Here is a 20175-nt window from a genome sequence, read left to right as displayed (position 1 = left end):
GTTCCATTACAAGTGCAAAAAGATCCGGAGATAGAGGACAGCCCTGCCTGGTACCCTCTGAATATTAATTGGAGGGGGATGTGGTGACGAGAGTTTTACATAAGCGATAGGGCTATCATATAACAATTGGAGGCACTTTATAAGATTAGGGGAGAATCCGACTTCCGATAGAACCGTAAAGAGATATGTCCAGGACGCCGAATCGAAAGCCCTCTCAGTATCTAATGCAAGCAGGAGAAGTCGCTTTCGCTGTAGGTTAGTTGTATGAATAATATTTAACGCTCTCCTAATATTATCTGGGGCCTGTCGCGCTGGTATAAAACCAACCTGATCCCGATGGATGAGGTGAGGGAGGATTTTATTGGTCCTGTTAGTCACAATGGATGTAAAGATTTTGAAGTCAATGTATAAGAGGGATATAGGTCTATAATTTGTTGTGAGATGATCTTTCTTAGGATTAGGGATTACGGTTACATGCGCCACGTAGAGCTCAGGGGGCAGCTGTGAGCCATTTAGTAGTGAATTACAGAGGTTTTTATATGTGGTGTCAGCACATCGCTGCATTTTTTATAATATATTGCTGTAAGACCATCCGGCCCCGGGGCCTTTCCTCTTTTTAGTTTTTTGGTTGTTGAAACTATTTCCTCCTCAGAGATGTGTAAATGGAGTTGTTGTGCCGCGGACTCAGTCAGGTTAGGTAGATGTAGTGTGTGAAGGAATGACTCCAGTAGTGAGGGGGGGTGATTGTGGGGGGAATACAAACTCTGGGGGTATTCATTATAAGTGCTATACATGACATCGGGGTGGGCTGAGGTCTGACCCTTAGGGTCTTTTATAGAGGAGATTATATGCAGTGACTCTCTCATTCTGAGCTTACGAGCGGCATCTTATTAGGCTTATTGGCATGGTGATAAAACGCGGCTTTACTCCAAGTTAGCGCCTCTCCGTTCTGGTGGTGAGAATGGCGTCTAATTGTCATTTCATATCTTGTATTTGTGTAGATAAGTATAGGGGTGAAGAGCGCTGATTGGCCAATTCTCACTCCTGCAGTTTCTCCTCCAGTCTGGGCTGTAATTCAGACCTTTCTTCTTCCTGTCGGCCGATAACTTATCACAGAACCGGGAATAGATTTTCTGTGCGCGAGTCACATTGCTCCAAGTGAGGCCTCCTCCGCTGTGTGAGTTTAGGGGAAATTTGTTATATCTTCTCTTATAGCGGTTACATTAGAGATTTGGGCATTTTAGCTCCTGGTGTGGAGTCGATAGCACAATCATATGCCGCCATATAGTAGACGGCCGGTAACCGGTGAGAATTCCCTCATCTGTGGGGTCTATTTCCCTCCAGAGAAATCACACGTTACATTCCACACATAACACTGTGTAGAGAAGGAGGCGCGGGGTAATTGTGCCAGTAGTGAGGGGCGAATAATGGCGGGAATGTCACTGACTGAGGAGAAGGCTCCATGGAGGTCTGCACTCCAGAGATCATGTGACCCCTGACTCCTCCCCTCCTGTGACCTCATCACAGGTCCTGTGCACAGAGCAGCCATATATGTGGAGTGCGGCTCTGCAGGTTAGTGATGGGCAGTCCGGCTCTTCTGGCTCCTTTCCCCAGTTTTATCCCTCCTGTCCCTTCACTATAAAGCCTGGGCCTCATTATACAGCTGTACAGGGGTCTAGTGAAGGCTTTTTAGCCCTTTCCTCAGACTGTAGCTCCTGGGAACAGGCCCTCACTCCTGTCCCTTCACTATAAAGCCTGGGCCTCATTATACAGCTGTACAGGGGTCTAGTGAAGGCTTTTTAGCCCTTTCCTCAGACTGTAGCTCCTGGGAACAGGCCCTCACTCCTGTCCCTTCACTATAAAGCCTGGGCCTCATACAGCTGTACAGGGGTCTAGTGAAGGCTTTTTAGCCCTTTCCTCAGACTGTAGCTCCTGGGAACAGGCCCTCACTCCTGTCCCTTCACTATAAAGCCTGGGCCTCATACAGCTGTACAGGGGTCTAGTGAAGGCTTTTTAGCCCTTTCCTCAGACTGTAGCTCCTGGGATCAGGCCCTCACTCCTGTGCCCTCACTATAAAGCCTGGGCCTCATTATACAGCTGTACAGGGGTCTAGTGAAGGCTTGTTATCCCTTTCCTCAGACTGTAGCTCCTGGGCACAGGCCCTCACTCCTGTCCCTTCACTATGAAGCCTGGGCCTCATTATACAGCTGTACAGGGGTCTAGTGAAGGCTTTTTAGCCCTTTCCTCAGACTGTAGCTCCTGGGAACAGGCCCTCACTCCTGTCCCTTCACTATAAAGCCTGGGCCTCATACAGCTGTACAGGGGTCTAGTGAAGGCTTTTTAGCCCTTTCCTCAGACTGTAGCTCCTGGGAACAGGCCCTCACTCCTGTCCCTTCACTATAAAGCCTGGGCCTCATACAGCTGTACAGGGGTCTATTGAAGGCTTTTTAGCCCTTTCCTCAGACTGTAGCTCCTGGGATCAGGCCCTCACTCCTGTGCCCTCACTATAAAGCCTGGGCCTCATTATACAGCTGTACAGGGGTCTAGTGAAGGCTTTTTATCCCTTTCCTCAGACTGTAGCTCCTGGGCACAGGCCCTCACTCCTGTCCCTTCACTATGAAGCCTGGGCCTCATTACACAGCTGTACAGGGGTCTAGTGAAGGCTTTTTAGCCCTTTCCTCAGACTGTAGCTCCTGGGAACAGGCCCTCACTCCTGTCCCTTCACTATAAAGCCTGGGCCTCATACAGCTGTACAGGGGTCTAGTGAAGGCTTTTTAGCCCTTTCCTCAGACTGTAGCTCCTGGGCACAGGCCCTCACTCATGTCCCTTCACTATGAAGCCTGGGCCTCATACAGCTGTACAGGGGTCTAGTGAAGGCTTTTTAGCCCTTTCCTCAGACTGTAGCTCCTGGGCACAGGCCCTCACTCCTGTCCCTTCACTATGAAGCCTGGGCCTCATTATACAGCTGTACAGGGGTCTAGTGAAGGCTTTTTAGCCCTTTCCTCAGACTGTAGCTCCTGGGAACAGGCCCTCACTCCTGTCCCTTCACTATAAAGCCTGGGCCTCATTATACAGCTGTACAGGGGTCTAGTGAAGGCTTTTTAGCCCTTTCCTCAGACTGTAGCTCCTGGGAACAGGCCCTCACTCCTGTCCCTTCACTATAAAGGCTGGGCCTCATTATACAGCTGTACAGGGGTCTAGTGAAGGCTTTTTACCCCTTTCCTCAGACTGTAGCTCCTGGGCACAGGCCCTCACTCCTGTCCCTTCACTATGAAGCCTGGGCCTCATACAGCTGTACAGGGGTCTAGTGAAGGCTTTTTAGCCCTTTCCTCAGACTGTAGCTCCTGGGCACAGGCCCTCACTCCTGTCCCTTCACTATAAAGCCTGGGCCTCATACAGCTGTACAGGGGTCTAGTGAAGGCTTTTTAGCCCTTTCCTCAGACTGTAGCTCCTGGGAACAGGCCTTCACTCCTGTCCCTTCACTATAAAGCCTGGGCCTCATACAGCTGTACAGGGGTCTAGTGAAGGCTTTTTAGCCCTTTCCTCAGACTGTAACTCCTGGGAACAGGCCCTCACTCCTGTCCCTTCACTATAAAGCCTGGTCCTCATTATACAGCTGTACAGGGGTCTAGTGAATGCTTTTTATCCCTTTCCTCAGACTGTAGCTCCTGGGCACAGGCCCTCACTCCTGTCCCTTCACTATGAAGCCTGGGCCTCATTATACAGCTGTACAGGGGTCTAGTGAAGGCTTTTTAGCCCTTTCCTCAGACTGTAGCTCCTGGGAACAGGCCCTCACTCCTGTCCCTTCACTATAAAGCCTGGGCCTCATACAGCTGTACAGGGGTCTAGTGAAGGCTTTTTAGCCCTTTCCTCAGACTGTAGCTCCTGGGAACAGGCCCTCACTCCTGTCCCTTCACTATAAAGCCTGGGCCTCATACAGCTGTACAGGGGTCTAGTGAAGGCGTTTTAGCCCTTTCCTCAGACTGTAACTCCTGGGAACAGGCCCTCACTCCTGTCCCTTCACTATAAAGCCTGGACCTCATTATACAGCTGTACAGGGGTCTAGTGAAGGCTTTTTAGCCCTTTCCTCAGACTGTAGCTCCTGTGAACAGGCCCTCACTCTTGTCCCTTCACTATAAAGCCTGGGCCTCATTATACAGCTGTACAGGGGTCTAGTGAAGGCTTTTTATCCCTTTCCTCAGACTGTAGCTCCTGGGCACAGGCCCTCACTCCTGTCCCTTCACTATAAAGCCTGGGCCTCATTATACAGCTGTACAGGGGTCTAGTGAAGGCTTTTTAGCCCTTTTCTCAGACTGTAGCTCCTGGGCACAGACCCTCACTCCTGTCCCTTCACTATAAAGCCTGGGCCTCATTATACAGCTGTACAGGGGTCTAGTGAAGGCTTTTTAGCCCTTTTCTCAGACTGTAGCTCCTGGGCACAGGCCCTCACTCCTGTCCCTTCACTATAAAGCCTGAGCCTCATTATACAGCTGTACAGGGGTCTAGTGAAGGCTTTTTAGTCCTTTCCTCAGACTGTAGCTGCTGTGCACAGGCCCTCACTCCTGTCCCTTCACTGTAAAGCCTGGGCCTCAATATACAGCTGTACAGGGGTCTAGTGAAGGCTTTTTAGTCCTTTCCTCAGTCTGTAGCTCCTGGGAACAGGCCCTCACTCCTGTCCCTTCACTATAAAGCCCGGGCCTCATTATACAGCTGTACAGGGGTCTAGTGAAGGCTTTTTAGCCCTTTCTTCAGACTGTAACTCCTGGGCACAGGCTCTCACTCCTGTCCCTTCACTATAAAGCCTGGGCCTCATTATACAGCTGTACAGGGGTCTAGTGAAGGCTTTTTAGCCCTTTCCCCAGACTGTTGCTCCTGGGAACAGGCCCTCACTCCTGTCCCTTCACTATAAAGCCTGGGCCTCATTATACAGCTGTACAGGGGTCTAGTGAAGGCTTTTTAGCCCTTTCCTCAGACTGTAGCTCCTGGGAACAGGCCCTCTCTCCTGTCCCCTCACTATAAAGCCTGAGCCTCATTATACAGCTGTACAGGGGTCTAGTGAAGGCTTTTTAGCCCTTTCCTCAGACTGTAGCTCCTGGGAACAGGCCCTCACTCCTGTCCCTTTACTATAAAGCCTGGGCCCCATTATACAGCTGTACAGGGGTCTAGTGAAGGCTTTTTAGCTATTTCCTCAGACTGTAGCTCCTGGTCACCATGTGATCTCACCATAACCCTAACAAGCTAATTAAGGTGTGAAATCTTGATCAAAATTATCTCAGTACACAAATCTCCCAGGGTGCCCAAAGTTTTGCATAGCCCTTTTTCCTTTTTGCAATTATGAAATTGTAAAAAAGTCTATATATATATATTTTATTATTATTTTAGCCTAAAATACAAAGGCCATGTGTCATCTTAGAGGTTCGGCCTTTTAGAGATCATTTCATCTTCATCTTACTACTGCTCACAATAACAGTCATTTTGACCCGGGGCGCCCACACTTTTACATGCCGCTGTCAATGCTTCATCCCGCTGGTGCTCAATATTTAATAGGGTCTTACTATTAAAGTTAATGAAAAGTTTGGTGAATTTCTTTGAGCTGTTATTACTAGAGATGAGCGAATATCCTCGGAGAGGTTGTTATTGGCTAATATCGCTTACCGAATAGCTGCATCGGGACCCCGGATCCCTGGAGCGCTCCCGATAATCAGCTGCATGTGTCGCCCTCCATGCAGGTGCTGTGACTATCACACAGCGCGACACACGCAGCTGATTATCGGGAGCGCTCCAGCACACTGAGTCCTGCACACACTGAGGCCCCTGATCATGTGACCCCTGACTCCTCCCCTCCTGTGACCTCATCACAGGTCCTGTGCACACAGAGCAGTCATATATGTGGAGGACACTCCTGGATCTTCTGCTTTCTGGGCCGGTTCTTCCTGTGAGTCCTATTAACCCTTTCGCTCCCTGTATTCTCCATTCTGATAGGACACTATCTGAATTCGGATAGTGTGACAGGAATTTAAGCAATGTGGAAGGAAGAAATGACAATTTTACTTTTTTCCTCACAAAAATGTGACTTTAGCCCCAAAATTGTCAGCGTAACAAATCCTTATTTCCCCACTGTAGTTTGTAGACTCCATATACAGATCCCTTAAGTGTGAAAAGAGCTGAATTCCCCACTTAAGTTATTGCATTTTGGAAATTGCCCCCACTGGGAATTTATCTCCAGGTAAAGGCACAATTGTGTCTCCATGGGGGTTGTGCTCACAGCCCAACATCGTGTGGCCTCCAAAGAAATGCCACCCCACACCATTACTGACCACTGCCAAACCGGTCATGCTGAAGGATGTTGCAGGCAGCAGATCGCTCTCCACGGCGTCTCCAGACTCTGTCACGGATGTCACATGTGCTCAGTGTGAACCTGCTTCCATCTGTGAAGAGCACAGGGCGCCAGTGGTGAATTTGCCAATCCTGGTGTTCTATGGCAAATGCCAAGCGTCCTGTACGGTGTTGGACTGTGAGCACAACCCCCATCTGTGGACGTCGGGACCTCAGACCATCCTCATGGAGTCAGTTTCTAACCATTTGTGCAGACACATGAACATTTGTGGCCTGCTGAAGATCATTTTGCAGGTCTCTGGCAGTGCTCCTCCTGTTCCTCCTTGCACAAAGGTGGAGGTAGCGGTCCTGCTGCTGGGTCGTTGCCCTCCTACGACCCCCTCCACATCTCCTGTTGTACAGGCCTGTCTCCTGGTAGCACCTCCAGCCTCTGGACACTACGCTGACAGACACAGTAAACCTTCTTGCCACAGCTCACATTGATGTGCCATCCTGGATGAGCTGCACTACCTGAGCCACTTGTGTGGGTTGTAGAGTCCGTCTCATGTTACCACAAGTGTGAAAGCACAGCCAACATTCAAAAGTGACCAAAACATCAGCCAGAAAGCATTGGTACTGAGATGTGGTCTGTGGTCCCCACCTGCAGAACCACTCCTTTATTGAGGGTGTCTTGATAATTGCCAATAATTTCCATCTGTTGTCTATTCCATTTGCACAACAGCATGTGAAATTGATTGTCAATCAGTGTTGCTTCCTAAGTGGACAGTTTGATTTCACAGAAGTTTGATTTACTTGGAGTTATATTCTGTTGTTTAAGTGTTCCCTTTATTTTTTTGAACAGTGTATATAGATAGAGAGATTTTTTTTTCTTTACGTTGGAGGGTCCAATTCCAGCTATTGCTGTGGGATCTGTGATTTCTATCTACTCCACTGTGTACAGGATAATAGAGTATAATAAAGTAGTTATGGACGTGACGTAACTAACATTGTGCAGTGACTCTGCTTTCCATATAGTGATGGATATTTCCTGTTGGCGAAACTGTGATATTTTTTCCACTTTAAACCTTTTTTAAACCCCTCTGATCAGTGCGATCATACAACATACAAGCCTCTGATGGCTCCGGTGATGCCCTGTACTACTGTAGTGCCGTGTATCATCACTGCCTGTCAGTGTAATACTAACGGCCCCATACACATGAGGTCAGAGTTGGCTGATCGGTCATTTGGCAGACGGCGATCTCTCCCGACTCCCCCATACACACAAATATTCCAGCTTTCCTGTGGTCTGTATGAGAGAGTCGCCTCCAGACTCCTCTAGAGGAGGATTATCTACAGGAAGAGCAAACAGATTATCCTCTGAAATTCATTATGTCAGATCCTTCTCTGCCCTGACATCTGTCGGGAGGCCCCCAAATACATTATATGGTCGGCCAAACCCCCCGAATACAGTGCTTTCATGGAACTTTAGTCTACTGTGTATGGGGGAGTTATAAGGTAACTTATTGGACGCTGCCTCTGGCCCGGCCTAATAGACCTTCATACATTGCAGCCCAGACCCCATTATTAGGCATGTAAGTATCGTAGTAACTAGGCCGCCCCATACTATCGAGTACTTGGAGGCGGGGGGCATTCAGCCAAACTCTGTCACACCTTCTTAGATGCCATGTTTGCTTTTCAGGGTTTTTGTTGAAGCCTCATCTGTGCCGTCCCTGCGGTGTACATCTATGTTCTGGGGCACAAAATATTCATTTCTTTTTAATAAATGTTTAACATGTCAACAATTATAATATGCGTCTTCTGCTTTTTGCTTATTTTTTTCTTCTTACAAGAATTGTTGGAGACAATTTTTCTTTAGAAACATTTTAACCCCTTCACCCCCAAGGGTGGTTTGCACGTTCATGACCAGACCAATTTTTACTATTCTGACCACTGTCCCTTTATGAGGTAATAACTCTGGAATGCTTCCATGGATCCCAGTGATTCTGACATTTTCTCGTGACATATTGTACTTCATGTTTGTGGTAAAATTTCATTCATATAACTTGCGTTTTTTTATGAAAAAAACGGACATTTGGCGAAAATTTTGAAAATTTCGCAATTTTCCAACTTTGAATTTTTATGCTTTTAAATCACAGAGCCGTAGCACGCAAAAAACTTAATATGTAACATTTCCCACATGTTTACTTTACATCAGCACAATTTGGGAATCAAAATTTTTTTTTGTTAGGAAGTTATAAGGGTTAAAAGTTGACCAGCGATTTCTCATTTTTGCAACACCATTTACTTTTAGGGATCACATCACATTTGAAGCCACTTTGAGGGGTCTATATGATAGAAAATACCCAAAAGTGACACCATTCTAAAAACTGCACCCCTCAAGGTGCTCAAAACGACATTCAAGATGTTTATTAACCCTTCAGGTGCTTCACAGTAATTTATTGAATATTTAAAAAAAAATGAACATTTAAGTTTTTTTCACAAAAAAACTACTTCAGGTCCAATTTTTTTTATTTTACCAAGGGTAACAGGAGAAATTGGACTGCAAAAGTTATTGTGCAATTTGTCCTGAGTACGCTGATACCTGATATGTGGGGAGGAACCACTGTTTCGGCGCATGGCAGAGCTCAGAAGGGAAGGACCGCCGTTTGACTTTTTCAATGCAAAATTGGCTGGAATTCAGATCGGACGCCATGTCACGTTTGGAGAGCCTCTGATGTACCTAAACAGTGGAAACCCCCCACAAGTGACCCCATTTTGGAAACTAGACCCCCCAAGGAACTTATCTAGATATATGGTGAGCACTTTGAACCCCCAAGGGCTTCACAGAAGTTTATAAAGTACAGCCGTACAATTAAAAAAATCATATTTTTTCCACAAAAATGATCTTTTTACCCCAATTGTTATTTTCCCAAGAGCAACAGGACCCCAATAGTTATTGTGCAATTCGTCTTGAGTACGATACGTGGGGGTAAACCACTATTTGGGCGCATGGCAGAGCTCGGAAGGGAAGCAGCGCCATTTGACGTTTTTGGCTGGAATTGAGATCGGACGCCATGTTGCGTTTGGAGAGCCCCTGATGTGCCAAAACAGTGGAAACACCCCAATTCTAACTCCAACCCTAACCCCAACCCACCCCTAGCCCTAACCCTAGCCCTAATGGGAAAATGGAAATATTTTTATTTTTATTTTATTATTTTTCCCTAACTAAGGGGGTGATAACGGTGGGTTTGATTTACTATTTATGGCGGTTTTTATGTTTGGCAGCTGTCGCACGCTAAAAGACGCTTTTTATTGTAAAAATAGTTTTTGCATCACCACATATTGAGAGCTATAATTTTTCCATATTTTGACCCACAGAGTCATGTGAGGTCTTATTTTTTGCGGGACGAGTTGACGTTTTTATTGGTACCATTTTCGGGCATGTGACTTCTTTGATCGCTTTTTATTCCGATTTTTGGGACGCAGAATGAATAAAAACCAGCGTTTCATGAATTTCTTTTGGGGGGTGCGTTTACACCGTTCCGCGTGTGGTAAAATTGATAAAGCAGTTTTATTCCTCGGGTCAGTACGGTTACAGCGATTCCTCATTTATGTCTTTTTTTATGTTTTGGCGCTTTTATGCACTGAAAACAATTTTATATAAAAAATAATTATTCTGCGAGCTATAACTTTTTTATTTTTTCGCTGATGATGCTGTATTGCGGCTCGTTTTTTGCGGGACAAGATGACGTTTTCAGCGGTACCATGGTTATTTATATCCGTCTTTTTGATCGCGCGTTATTTCACTTTTTGTTCGGCAGTATGATGATAAAGCATTATTTTTTGCTTCATTTTTTATTTTTTAAGAGGTTCAATAAAGGGGTTAATTAGTGGGACAGTTTTATAGGGCGGATCGTTATGGATGCAGCGATACCAAATATGTGTACTTTTATTTATTTTTCTTTCAAAAAATGAATTTATTAGGGAATATATATATATTTTAAATTTATTTAGCGATTTTTTTATAAATTATTTTTACACTTTTTTTTTTAACTTTATTACATTGTCCCAGGGGGGACATAACTGTCATGTGACAGATCGCTGTGAGAGATCAGCGATCTGTCACAGGCAGTGCTGCAGGCTTCCTCATGCTGTCGCTTTGCAGCCATGAGGAAGCCGCCTCCCTGCAGGCCCCCGAAGGCCCCCGCCTCCATTTTGGATTTGGGGACCTGCAGGGAAGGAGACCCCCGCAGCAGTGCTGCACATCGCGCTGCTGTGGGGGTCTCAGGGAAGCACGGAGGGAGCCTCCTCCTTGCCGATGCTTCCCTAAACCCCCGGTACACTGCGATCGTGTTTGATCGCAGTGTGCCAGGAGTTAACGTGTCGGGGGCGGTCCGTGACCGCCCCTGACACATAGTGTCGGGTGTAAGCTGTGATAATCAGCTGACACCCGGCCACGATCAGCTGCATTCCCCCCGTGAGCGCAGCTGATCGCGCTAGACGTACTATTCCGTCCTTGGGACTTAGGTCCCAGGTCACATGGACGGAATAGTACGTCTAATGTAGGAAAGGGGTTAATATCGGCTTTCTCTGGAGTTTTTCTTGTAATATAGGAAAGACTAAGGCAGAAATAATCCCCATAAATCACTGTACATGGAGACTTTGGGATCAGATCATTTCTGTCTGTTGTGTTTGTGGAAACTAAAAATCTTTTCTAAAAGCCTCGAACTTCTGTGTATGACTCAGAGCTGAGATCTAACGTGATAGAAGATTCCAGTGCGGGGAAGACGGGAAACCTTCATATAGACGGCCGGTGGGGATGGAGGCAGTGACCGACTCTGGCCAAATCTGTCTCTAGAGCCGTAGTAGGAGATGAAGATGTCGTCCTCATCATGAAGGAGTTATTTCTCATGTCGCGTGTAATGAATATCTCCTGCAGTATTGCTAATGCCGATTCCAGTGTCGGTAATGAGACGAGAATTAGCGTTATGGAAGATGAGTCTATGAGGAACGTATTCAGCTGCCGACTCCGAGGAGGAAACTGCTTGTTGTCTGTGGCCTAAATATATAGGTTTTATTAGTAGATGTCAGGGAAGAAAACTAAACCCTGTAAGATAATAAATCTCCTCATATGTTTCCCTTATTATCTCCAGTAATTGTATTATTACACAGGATTCTTATGGTGTTACATCGGATCATCTTCTTCTCATTCAGGTCTCTACAATATCGGATCCTCTCAGTGAAGATCTTCTACAGAAGAGAATTTTCCTGATTTACCCATCAAGGATGGATATGGACAGAGACAAGATGGCGGAGAGGATGTTACACCTCACCCTAGAGATCCTCTTCCGTCTCACTGGAGAGGTGAGAGATTCTGATGACGTCACATTCCATCATTCTTATCTATGGGAATAACAGATGGACAGAACTGGAGAGGTGAGGACTCTGGAAATGTCTGTAGTGAGATTTTTTAATGTGTCTCTCCATAACCAGGATTACACAGTGGTGAAGAAGACCTCTAGTGATCGCTGTCAGGACCCTGTGTCTGAGGGATGGGGAAGACCCCTGAGCCCAATCACGGGGCCTCCACCTCACCCCCTGATCCATGAGGAGATCAATGACCAGAAGATCCTAGAACTCATCTACAAGATGATTGAGCTGCTGACTGGAGACGTGACACTGCTGGGAATGCTGGGACATTATACAGTAACACTATGAAGGGATCGGGGGATGACGGTATCATTGTATGTGTCAGGTTCCTATAAGGTGTCAGGATGTCGCTGTCTATTTCTCCATGGAGGAGTGGGAGTATTTAGAAGGACACAGAGATCTGTACAAGAACGTCATAATGGAGGTTCCCCAGCCCCTCACATCTCCAGGTAATAGACAGGACTAAATATACACGGCCTATAACTATCTGTATGTAGAGAATGAATTCAGTCCCTGTATGTGTTTCCTCCAGATCTATCCAGTAAGAGGACAACACCAGAGAGATGTCCCCGTCCTCTTCTTCCACAGGACTGTAACCAAGAAGATCCCAGTGCTCCTCAGGATCATCAGGTAGATGGAGAGAAGGTGTCAGGAGATCTCCCCTATGATGTGTAGACGGCTGTGAAGGTCTTGTGCTCAGTCTTGTTTTATCCACCAGTATTATATGTTTTATACTTGTGTAATGAGAACGGTGGAGATGGCAGGATTAGAGCTGATCATAGATGGGACTTCTCCATCTGTCTGTGACTTTTACAATATTTGTTTCAGGGTGAAGATCTGACCCATATTAATACTACAGAGACATATGTGAGAGATGAAGAGTGGTGTAAAGAGGAGATTCCCACATATGACTACCCAGGTGAGTAGTAACCACTGAATGCAGAGAAGTCACAGATTCCTCTCAGTCACCGGCTGTGGCTGCTTTATCGGTGGTGTAGTCCGGCCGTATTACCATGATCACCATTTTGCCTCTAGACCACAACATTCTCCTCCACCCAAAACTGTTCAAATGACTTTGGGCATTGAAAGCCCTTTTCTATAGAACTTCCCACCTGGTAGATCCACCTACCCCGTAGTATTACAAGACACTGACCGTTACCTGCCCAGATCTGTAACTATAAAGCCAAATGACAGCGTACGTAGAATGTGCTGACAAGATAGAAAATCACTTGAAGAAAAATCTTATGCTGGGCCTGTAAGAGAAAGCGGAGGGTAATGATGCTGTTGGCTTCCTAGATCCCTGAGATCTTATCGGATGAATCCTCTCTCCCTTCTGTGCTGCTGAATGTCTCATGGTCCCTACAAGACCAGGTCCAGTCTTTCTGGCCAAACTTCCCTTTTATGAGTGACAACAGTAAATGTGCAGTGAGGCCAAGTGTGGATTTCTGTCCAATAACAGCAGAGTTTCCCTTTATCCTGACTTTTCAATTTGTATTAAAGCCAACTAACTTCAAGGAGGATTGTGATAATCTACAGGACAAACATTCCACCTGTGCCATGATAGATCTCTAAGCTGTGCGTGGCTGAGGGCTGTAATATACATTTATTCCCGCCTGCAGGAGATGTGTTGGCTCCAGTCCTGGTGTCATGGATTCACTCCTCGTCATAAATTACATTGTTTTTGATCCTAAGGAATTCAGATTACTGCACAATCTCTCCTGAAATGGGGGCGCTAATACTTTCTCTACTCTTCTGGTCAGGACTCACAGTGGCTCCAATGATCCACCATAAATGAGGGCAACCCTGTTTTAGTGATGGAGTTCTCCCTTCATATTTACGTTGTTGTTGGGGATGTTACATAGAGTAATAAATTATGTCTTTTTTACCTGTTCATTCTGTATGATGGTAGAGGTATAGTATTGGGGCGCACACAGTCTAATAGGGGAGGTGCTGGTGTAACGGACTGAGAAGTCCCAAATAAAAGAGAGTCAAGGCTTTACCGCGCACTCATATAATTTACAATGCAGAATTTCATTTATTACAGTCCAAAAAAAGCTGCTCTTACAAATGAGCGGGTCTTACCTTTTATGTTACTTATTCTTTTGTTCGTACTTACAGTTTTGTCTGTTTCGTTGTATTTACATTTTATTCTTTTCTGTTAGTGATTCAGTGAGTAAGACCCGGGAGGGGCGAAATGTCTGATGTAGCTGTTGTCGCTTTTTACAACCTTGGTTGCTATGTTTATGACTACTGCTCATTTAGAAGACCAGTATTTTGGACTGTAATAAATGAAATTCTGCATTATACATCTTATGAGTGTGCACTGAACCCTTGACTCTCTATTCTGTATGATATTTTGTGGCGGGATCGGCCGGCCTCACTTATGTGAGCCTGTAACTCCCTGATAGTCTTGAAAAGAATCTCTCCATTGCCTCTTCCAAATGCCTAATGTCTAAATTTAAGGTGAACCTGTCAGCAGGATTGTGCTCAGTAACCTCCAGACACTGTCAGGTCAGCGCCGTTATACTGATTACATTGATACCTGGTGATGAAATCCGTCTTGTGGTTGTTGTTTAATCTGTATTTGTAGTTTTCAGTTAATGACATTCTCGTGCTCTGGGGTGGGGCTGTGGGAGGCCTGTGGGCGGGGCTTTATGTGGTGCTCTGATTACATATTCAACTGTATTGGCTTATGACAGGTCGCTGACCCCTCACTGACCTGCCCCCATTATTACATAATGCATATAATAGCATTGATAGTATTGTTGATAATGCCTATAATTTTGTGGCTATTGTGAGGCTTAGAAAAAATAATTTACATCCAGCAAAATGACACCTGCGGCGCCTGTCCAGTAGCACCTATCTCTTACTTATTATAGGTGCTTCTGTGCAGGCGCCGCCACCACTGGTGACGTTTTGCTGGCTGTAATTTTTTTTCTAACCCTCACAATAGTCATCTATAGATTATCAAAAATAAGGGAGCGAGAGCGAAACGTGCGTCGGGGCCTTGGCGTGGCGCACAGGCATCTTTGAACATGGGTAAGAGGGTTTGGTTCAATCTCATGTGAGCATTGGCTTTCATATTTTGTTACTGTTTTTTTTCTCTCCGCAATACATGTGTCTATGGTAATATAATAAGGAACGATACTCTCACTTTGGCAATATGTGGTGTGCATACGTATTCCTATATTTGCCAGTGTTTATTTGCTGAATGTACATTTGCGGTTTGATTGTCTTTCTAAACGCCTCTTTTCATGTTCATGTGTGATTAAGGCATCTTTCACACATCCGGTTTTACATAACATTTGCCGGATCCGGCGCTCCGGCACGACGCCGGATTGCGCCTGACGGCGAAAAACTGATGTGTGAAAGTAGCCTAAGGGAGCTTCGCACATGTAATAGTCCTCTTAGGTTTCTATCACATCGTGTTGCTCTCTGTCTTAATTACCTCATGCCTGTGTGGCCGCACCATGGTTGTGTTGCTGTCCGCCTGATTTTATTAGCTTTTGTACATAAGGTGTGGAGCATTTTATATGTATATTTATATGCCCTGTTTTGGTGGATTTAAATAAAGGCTTTGTCATACTTTTTTTGATAAGCAGGGATAAGATGGAAGTTGTGACTTTACTTATACACACACCTTCTTTTGACTCTGTTCTAGGGATCTAAGCTCCCAAAGGTTCATTATTGCGTTTCATGATTCATGGAGAGTATATCTAATCAAGAAATATGATTGTTATATCTACCTTTGATTCTAGCTATGTTTTCATCGCTATTATATGCATTACATAAAAATGGGGGGCAGGTCAGTGAGGGATCAGCGACCTGTCATAGGCCAATACAGAGGAATATGTAATCAGAGCACCACATAAAGCCCCGCCCACAGCCCCGCCCCAGAGCACGAGAATCTCATTACTGAAAACTACAAATACAGATTAAATAACAACCACAAGACGGATTTCATCACCAGGTATCATTGTAATCAGTATAACGGCGCTGACCTGACAGTGTCTGTAGGTTACTGAGCACAATCCTGCTGACAGGTTCCCTTTAACCCCTTCCTGACATCCGACGTACTATCCCGTCCACGGTACCCGGGCCAGTATGACCGTGGACGGGATAGTACGTCTACCGCGATCAGCGGCGCCCACCTGGTGAGCGCCGCTAATCGCGGCCGGGTGTCAACTGATTATCACAGCTGACACCCGGCACAATGTGTCAGGGGTGGTCACGGACCGCCCCCGACACGTTAACCCCTTGCACACCGCGATCAAACACGATCGCGGTGTACCGGGGGTTAAAGGGAAGCATCGGCAGGGAGGGGGCTCCCTCCGTGCTTCCCTGAGCCCCCCACGGCAGCGCAATGTGCAGCGCTGCTGCGAGGGGCTCCTTTCCTCCAGGCCCCCGAATCCAAGATGGCGACGTGGGCCTTCGGGGGCCTGAGGAAGCTGGCTTCCTCAGTGCCTGCAAAGCGCAGGCATGAGGAAGTCTTCTTCAATGCCTGTGACAGATTGCTGATCTGTCACAGTGATCTGTGATGTGACAGATCAGCGATCTGTCACAGGACAGTGATGTCCCACCTGGGACTATTTAATAAAGTAAAAAAAAAAATAAAAAAAAAGTGTAAAAATAATTTTAAAAAAATCGCCAAATAGAAAAAAAAAAAAAAATATTCCCCCAATAAATCCATTTTTTGGAAATAATAAAAAAAAAAACAATAAAAGTACACATATTAGGTATCGCCGCGTCCGTAACGACCCGCCCTATAAAACTGTCCCATTAGTTAACCCCTTTAGCGAACCCCTTAAAAAATATAAATAAAAAACGAAGCAAAAAATAATGATTTATTATCATACCGCCAAACAAAAAGTGTAATAACGCGCGATCAAAAAGACGCATATAAATATCCATGGTACCGCTGAAAACGTCATCTTGTCCCGCAAAAAACGAGCTGCCACACAGCATCATCAGCGAAAAAATAAAAAAGTTATAGCTCGCTGAATAAAGCGATGCAAAAATAATTATTTTTTATATAAAATAGTTTTCATTGCATAAAACCGACAAAAACATAAAAAAACGACCTAAATGAGGTATCGCTGTAACCGTACTGACCCGAAGAATAAAACCTCTTTATCAATTTTACCGCACGCGGAACCGTGTAAACGCACCCCCCCAAAAGAAATTCATGAAACGCTGGTTTTTGTTCATTCTGCGTCCCAAAAATCGGAATAAAAAGCGATCAAAAAATTCCACGTGACCGAAAATGGTACCAATAAAAACGTCAACTCGTCCCGCAAAAAATAAGACCTCACATGACTCTGTGGGTCAAAATGCGGAAAAATTAGAGCTCTCAGTATGTGGTGATGCAAAAACTATTTTTACAATAAAAAGCGTCTTTTAGCGTGCGACAGCCGCCATACATAAAAACCGCCATAAATAGTAAATCAAACCCCCCGTTATCACCCCCTTAGTTAGGGAAAAATAATAAAATAAAAAAATGTATTTATTTCCATTTTTCCATTAGGGTTAGGGCTAGGGGTGTGTTGGGGTAGGGTTAGGGCTAGGGCTAGGGTTAGGGTTAGGGTTAGGGTTAGGGCTAGGGTTAGGGCTAGGGTTAGGGTTAGGGGCGTGTTGGGGTTCGGGTTGGAGTTAGAATTGGGGGTTTCCACTGTTTGGGCACATCAGGGGCTCTCCAAATGCAACATGGCGTCTGATCTCAATTCCAGCCAATTCTGAGTTGAAAAAGTCAAATGGTGCTCCTTCCCTTCCAAGCTCTGCTATGCGCCCAAACAGTGTTTTACCCCCACATGTAGGGTATCAGCCTACTCAGGACAAATTGCAAAACAATTTTTGGGGTCCAATTTCTCCTGTTACCCTTAGGAAAATAAAAAATTGGGGGCAAAAATATCATTTTTGTGGAAAAAAATGATTTTTTTATTTTCACGTCCGAGTGTTATAAACTTCTGTGAAGCACTTGGGGGTTCAAAGTGCTCACCACACATCTAGATAAGTTCCGTGGGGGGTCTAGTGTCCAAAATGGGGTCACTTGTGGGGAGTTTCAATAGTTTAGGTACATCAGGGGCTCTCCAAACGCACATGACACCCGCAGACCATTCCATCAAAGTCTGCATTCCAAAACGTCACTGCTTCCCTTCCGAGCCCCGACGTGTGTCCATACAGTAGTTTTCTCCCACATATGGGGTGTCAGCGTACTCAGGACAAATTGGACAACAACTTTTGGGGGTCCAATTTCTCCTGTTACCCTTGGGAAAATGAAAAAATTGGGGACTAATTGATCATGTTTGTGGAAAAAAATACGATTTTTTTATTTTCATGCCCGGGCAATATAAACTTCTGTGAAGCCCTTGGGGGTTCAAAGCGCTCACCACACATCTAGATAAGTTCCTTAGGGGGTCTCGTTTCCAAAATGGGGTCACTTGTGGGGGTTTCCACTGTTTAGGTACATTAGGGGCTCTCCAAAGGCAACATGACACCCGCAGACCATTCCATCAAAGTCTGCATTCCAAAACGTCACTACTTCCCTTCCGAGCCCCGACGTGTGCCCATACAGTAGTTTTCTCCCACATATGGGGTATCAGCATACTCAGGACAAATTGGACAACAACTTTTGGGGTCCAATTTCTCCTGGTACCCTTGGGAAAATAAAAAAATGGTGACTAAAAGATCATGTTTGTGGAAAAAATACGAATTTTTTATTTTCACGCCCGGGCGTTGTAAACTTCTGTGAAGCACTGGGGGGTTCAAAGTGCTCACCACACATCTAGATAAGTTCCTTGGGGGGTCTAGTTTACAAAATGGTGTCATTTGTGGGGGGTTTCCACTGTTTAGGTACATTAGGGGCTCTCCAAAGGCAACATGACACCCGCAGACCATTCCATCAAAGTCTGCATTCCAAAACGTCACTACTTCCCTTCCGAGCCCCTACGTGTGCCCATACAGTAGTTTTCTCCCACGTATGGGGTATCAGCATACTCAGGACAAATTGGACAACAACTTTTGGGGTCCAATTTCTCCTGGTACCCTTGGGAAAATAAAAAAATGGTGACTAAAAGATCATGTTTGTGGAAAAAATACGAATTTTTTATTTTCACGCCCGGGCGTTGTAAACTTCTGTGAAGCACTGGGGGGCTCAAAGTGCTCACCACACATCTAGATAAGTTCCTTAGGGGGTCTAGTTTCCAAAATGGTGTCATTTGTGGGGGGGTTCCACTGTTTTGGTACATCAGGAGTTTTCCAAGCGCTGCTTCCCTTCCAAGCTCTGCCATGCGCCCAAATAGTGGTTTACCCCCACATGTGGGTGTATCAGCGTACTCAGGACAAATTGCACAATAATTTTTAGGGTCCTGTTACCCTTGGAAAAATAAGAATTGAGGGTGAAAAGATCATTTTTGTGGAAAAAATATGATTTTTTAATTGTATGGCTTTATGTTATAAACTTCTGTGAAGCCCATGGGGGTTCAAAGTTCTCACCACACATCTAGATAAGTTCCTTAGGGGGTCTAGTTTCCAAAATGGTGTCATTTGTGGGGGGTTTCCACTGTTTTGGTACATCAGGGGTTTTCCAAACGCGACATGGTGTCCGATCTCAATTCCAGCCAAAAACGTCAAATGGCGCTGCTTCCCTTCCGAGCTCTGCCATCCGCCCAAATAGTGGTTTACCCCCACATGTGGGGTATCAGCGTACTCAGGACAAATTGCACAATAACTTTTAGGGTCCTGTTACCCTTGGGAAAATAAAAATTGGGATGAAAAGATCATTTTTGTGGAAAAAATATGATTTTTTAATTGTACCGCTGTACGTTATAAACTTCTGTAAAGCCCTTGTGGGTTCAAAGTTCTCACCACATATCTAGATAAGTTCCTTGGGGGGTCTAGTTTCCAAAATGGGGTCACTTGTAGGGGTTTCCACTGTTTAGGTACATCAGGGACTCTCCAAACGTGACATGGCGTCCAATCTGAATTCCAGCCAATTTTGCATTGAAAAAGTCAAACGGCGCTCCTTCCATTCTGAGCTCTGCCATGCGCCGAAACAGTCGTTACCCCCCACATATCAGGTATCTGCGTACTCAGGACAAATTGCACAATATCTTTTGCAGTTCAATTTCTCCTGTTACCCTTGGTAAAATAAAAAAAATTGAACCTGAAGTATTTTTTTTATGAAAAAAAGTTAGATGTTCATTTTTTTTTAAATATTCAAAAAAATTCCTGTGACGCACCTAAAGGGTTAATAAACTTCTTGAATGTGGTTTTGAGCACCTTAAGGGGTGCAGTTTTTAGTATGGTGTCACTTTTGGGTATTTTCTATCATATAGACCCCTCAAAGTGGCTTCAAATGTGATGTGGTCCTAAAAATAAAATGGTGTTGTAAAAATGAGAAATCGCTGGTCAACTTTTAACCCTTATAACTTC

At 45.2% G+C, this 20175-nt stretch overlaps 1 protein-coding gene across 1 annotated transcript; it reads left to right on the top strand.

Moving 5' to 3' along the window:
* Positions 1-11245: 11245 nt before the first annotated feature.
* LOC141072526 (oocyte zinc finger protein XlCOF29-like) lies at positions 11246-12033 on the top strand. Its single transcript, XM_073559799.1, has 3 exons — positions 11246-11424; positions 11530-11679; positions 11809-12033. The coding sequence occupies exons 2-3, from the start codon at positions 11602-11604 to the stop codon at positions 12031-12033; spliced, it is 303 nt and encodes a 100-aa protein (XP_073415900.1). The 5' UTR covers positions 11246-11424; positions 11530-11601.
* The last annotated feature ends 8142 nt before the right edge of the window (positions 12034-20175 follow it).

Source organism: Dendrobates tinctorius, unplaced genomic scaffold, assembly GCF_039654945.1.
Source record: "Dendrobates tinctorius isolate UK_male_01 unplaced genomic scaffold, ASM3965494v1 ptg000274l, whole genome shotgun sequence".
NCBI classification, from domain to species: Eukaryota; Metazoa; Chordata; class Amphibia; order Anura; family Dendrobatidae; genus Dendrobates; species Dendrobates tinctorius.
Note: the sequence above shows the minus strand (reverse complement) of the source record. Positions and strands in the feature narration are given on the sequence as shown.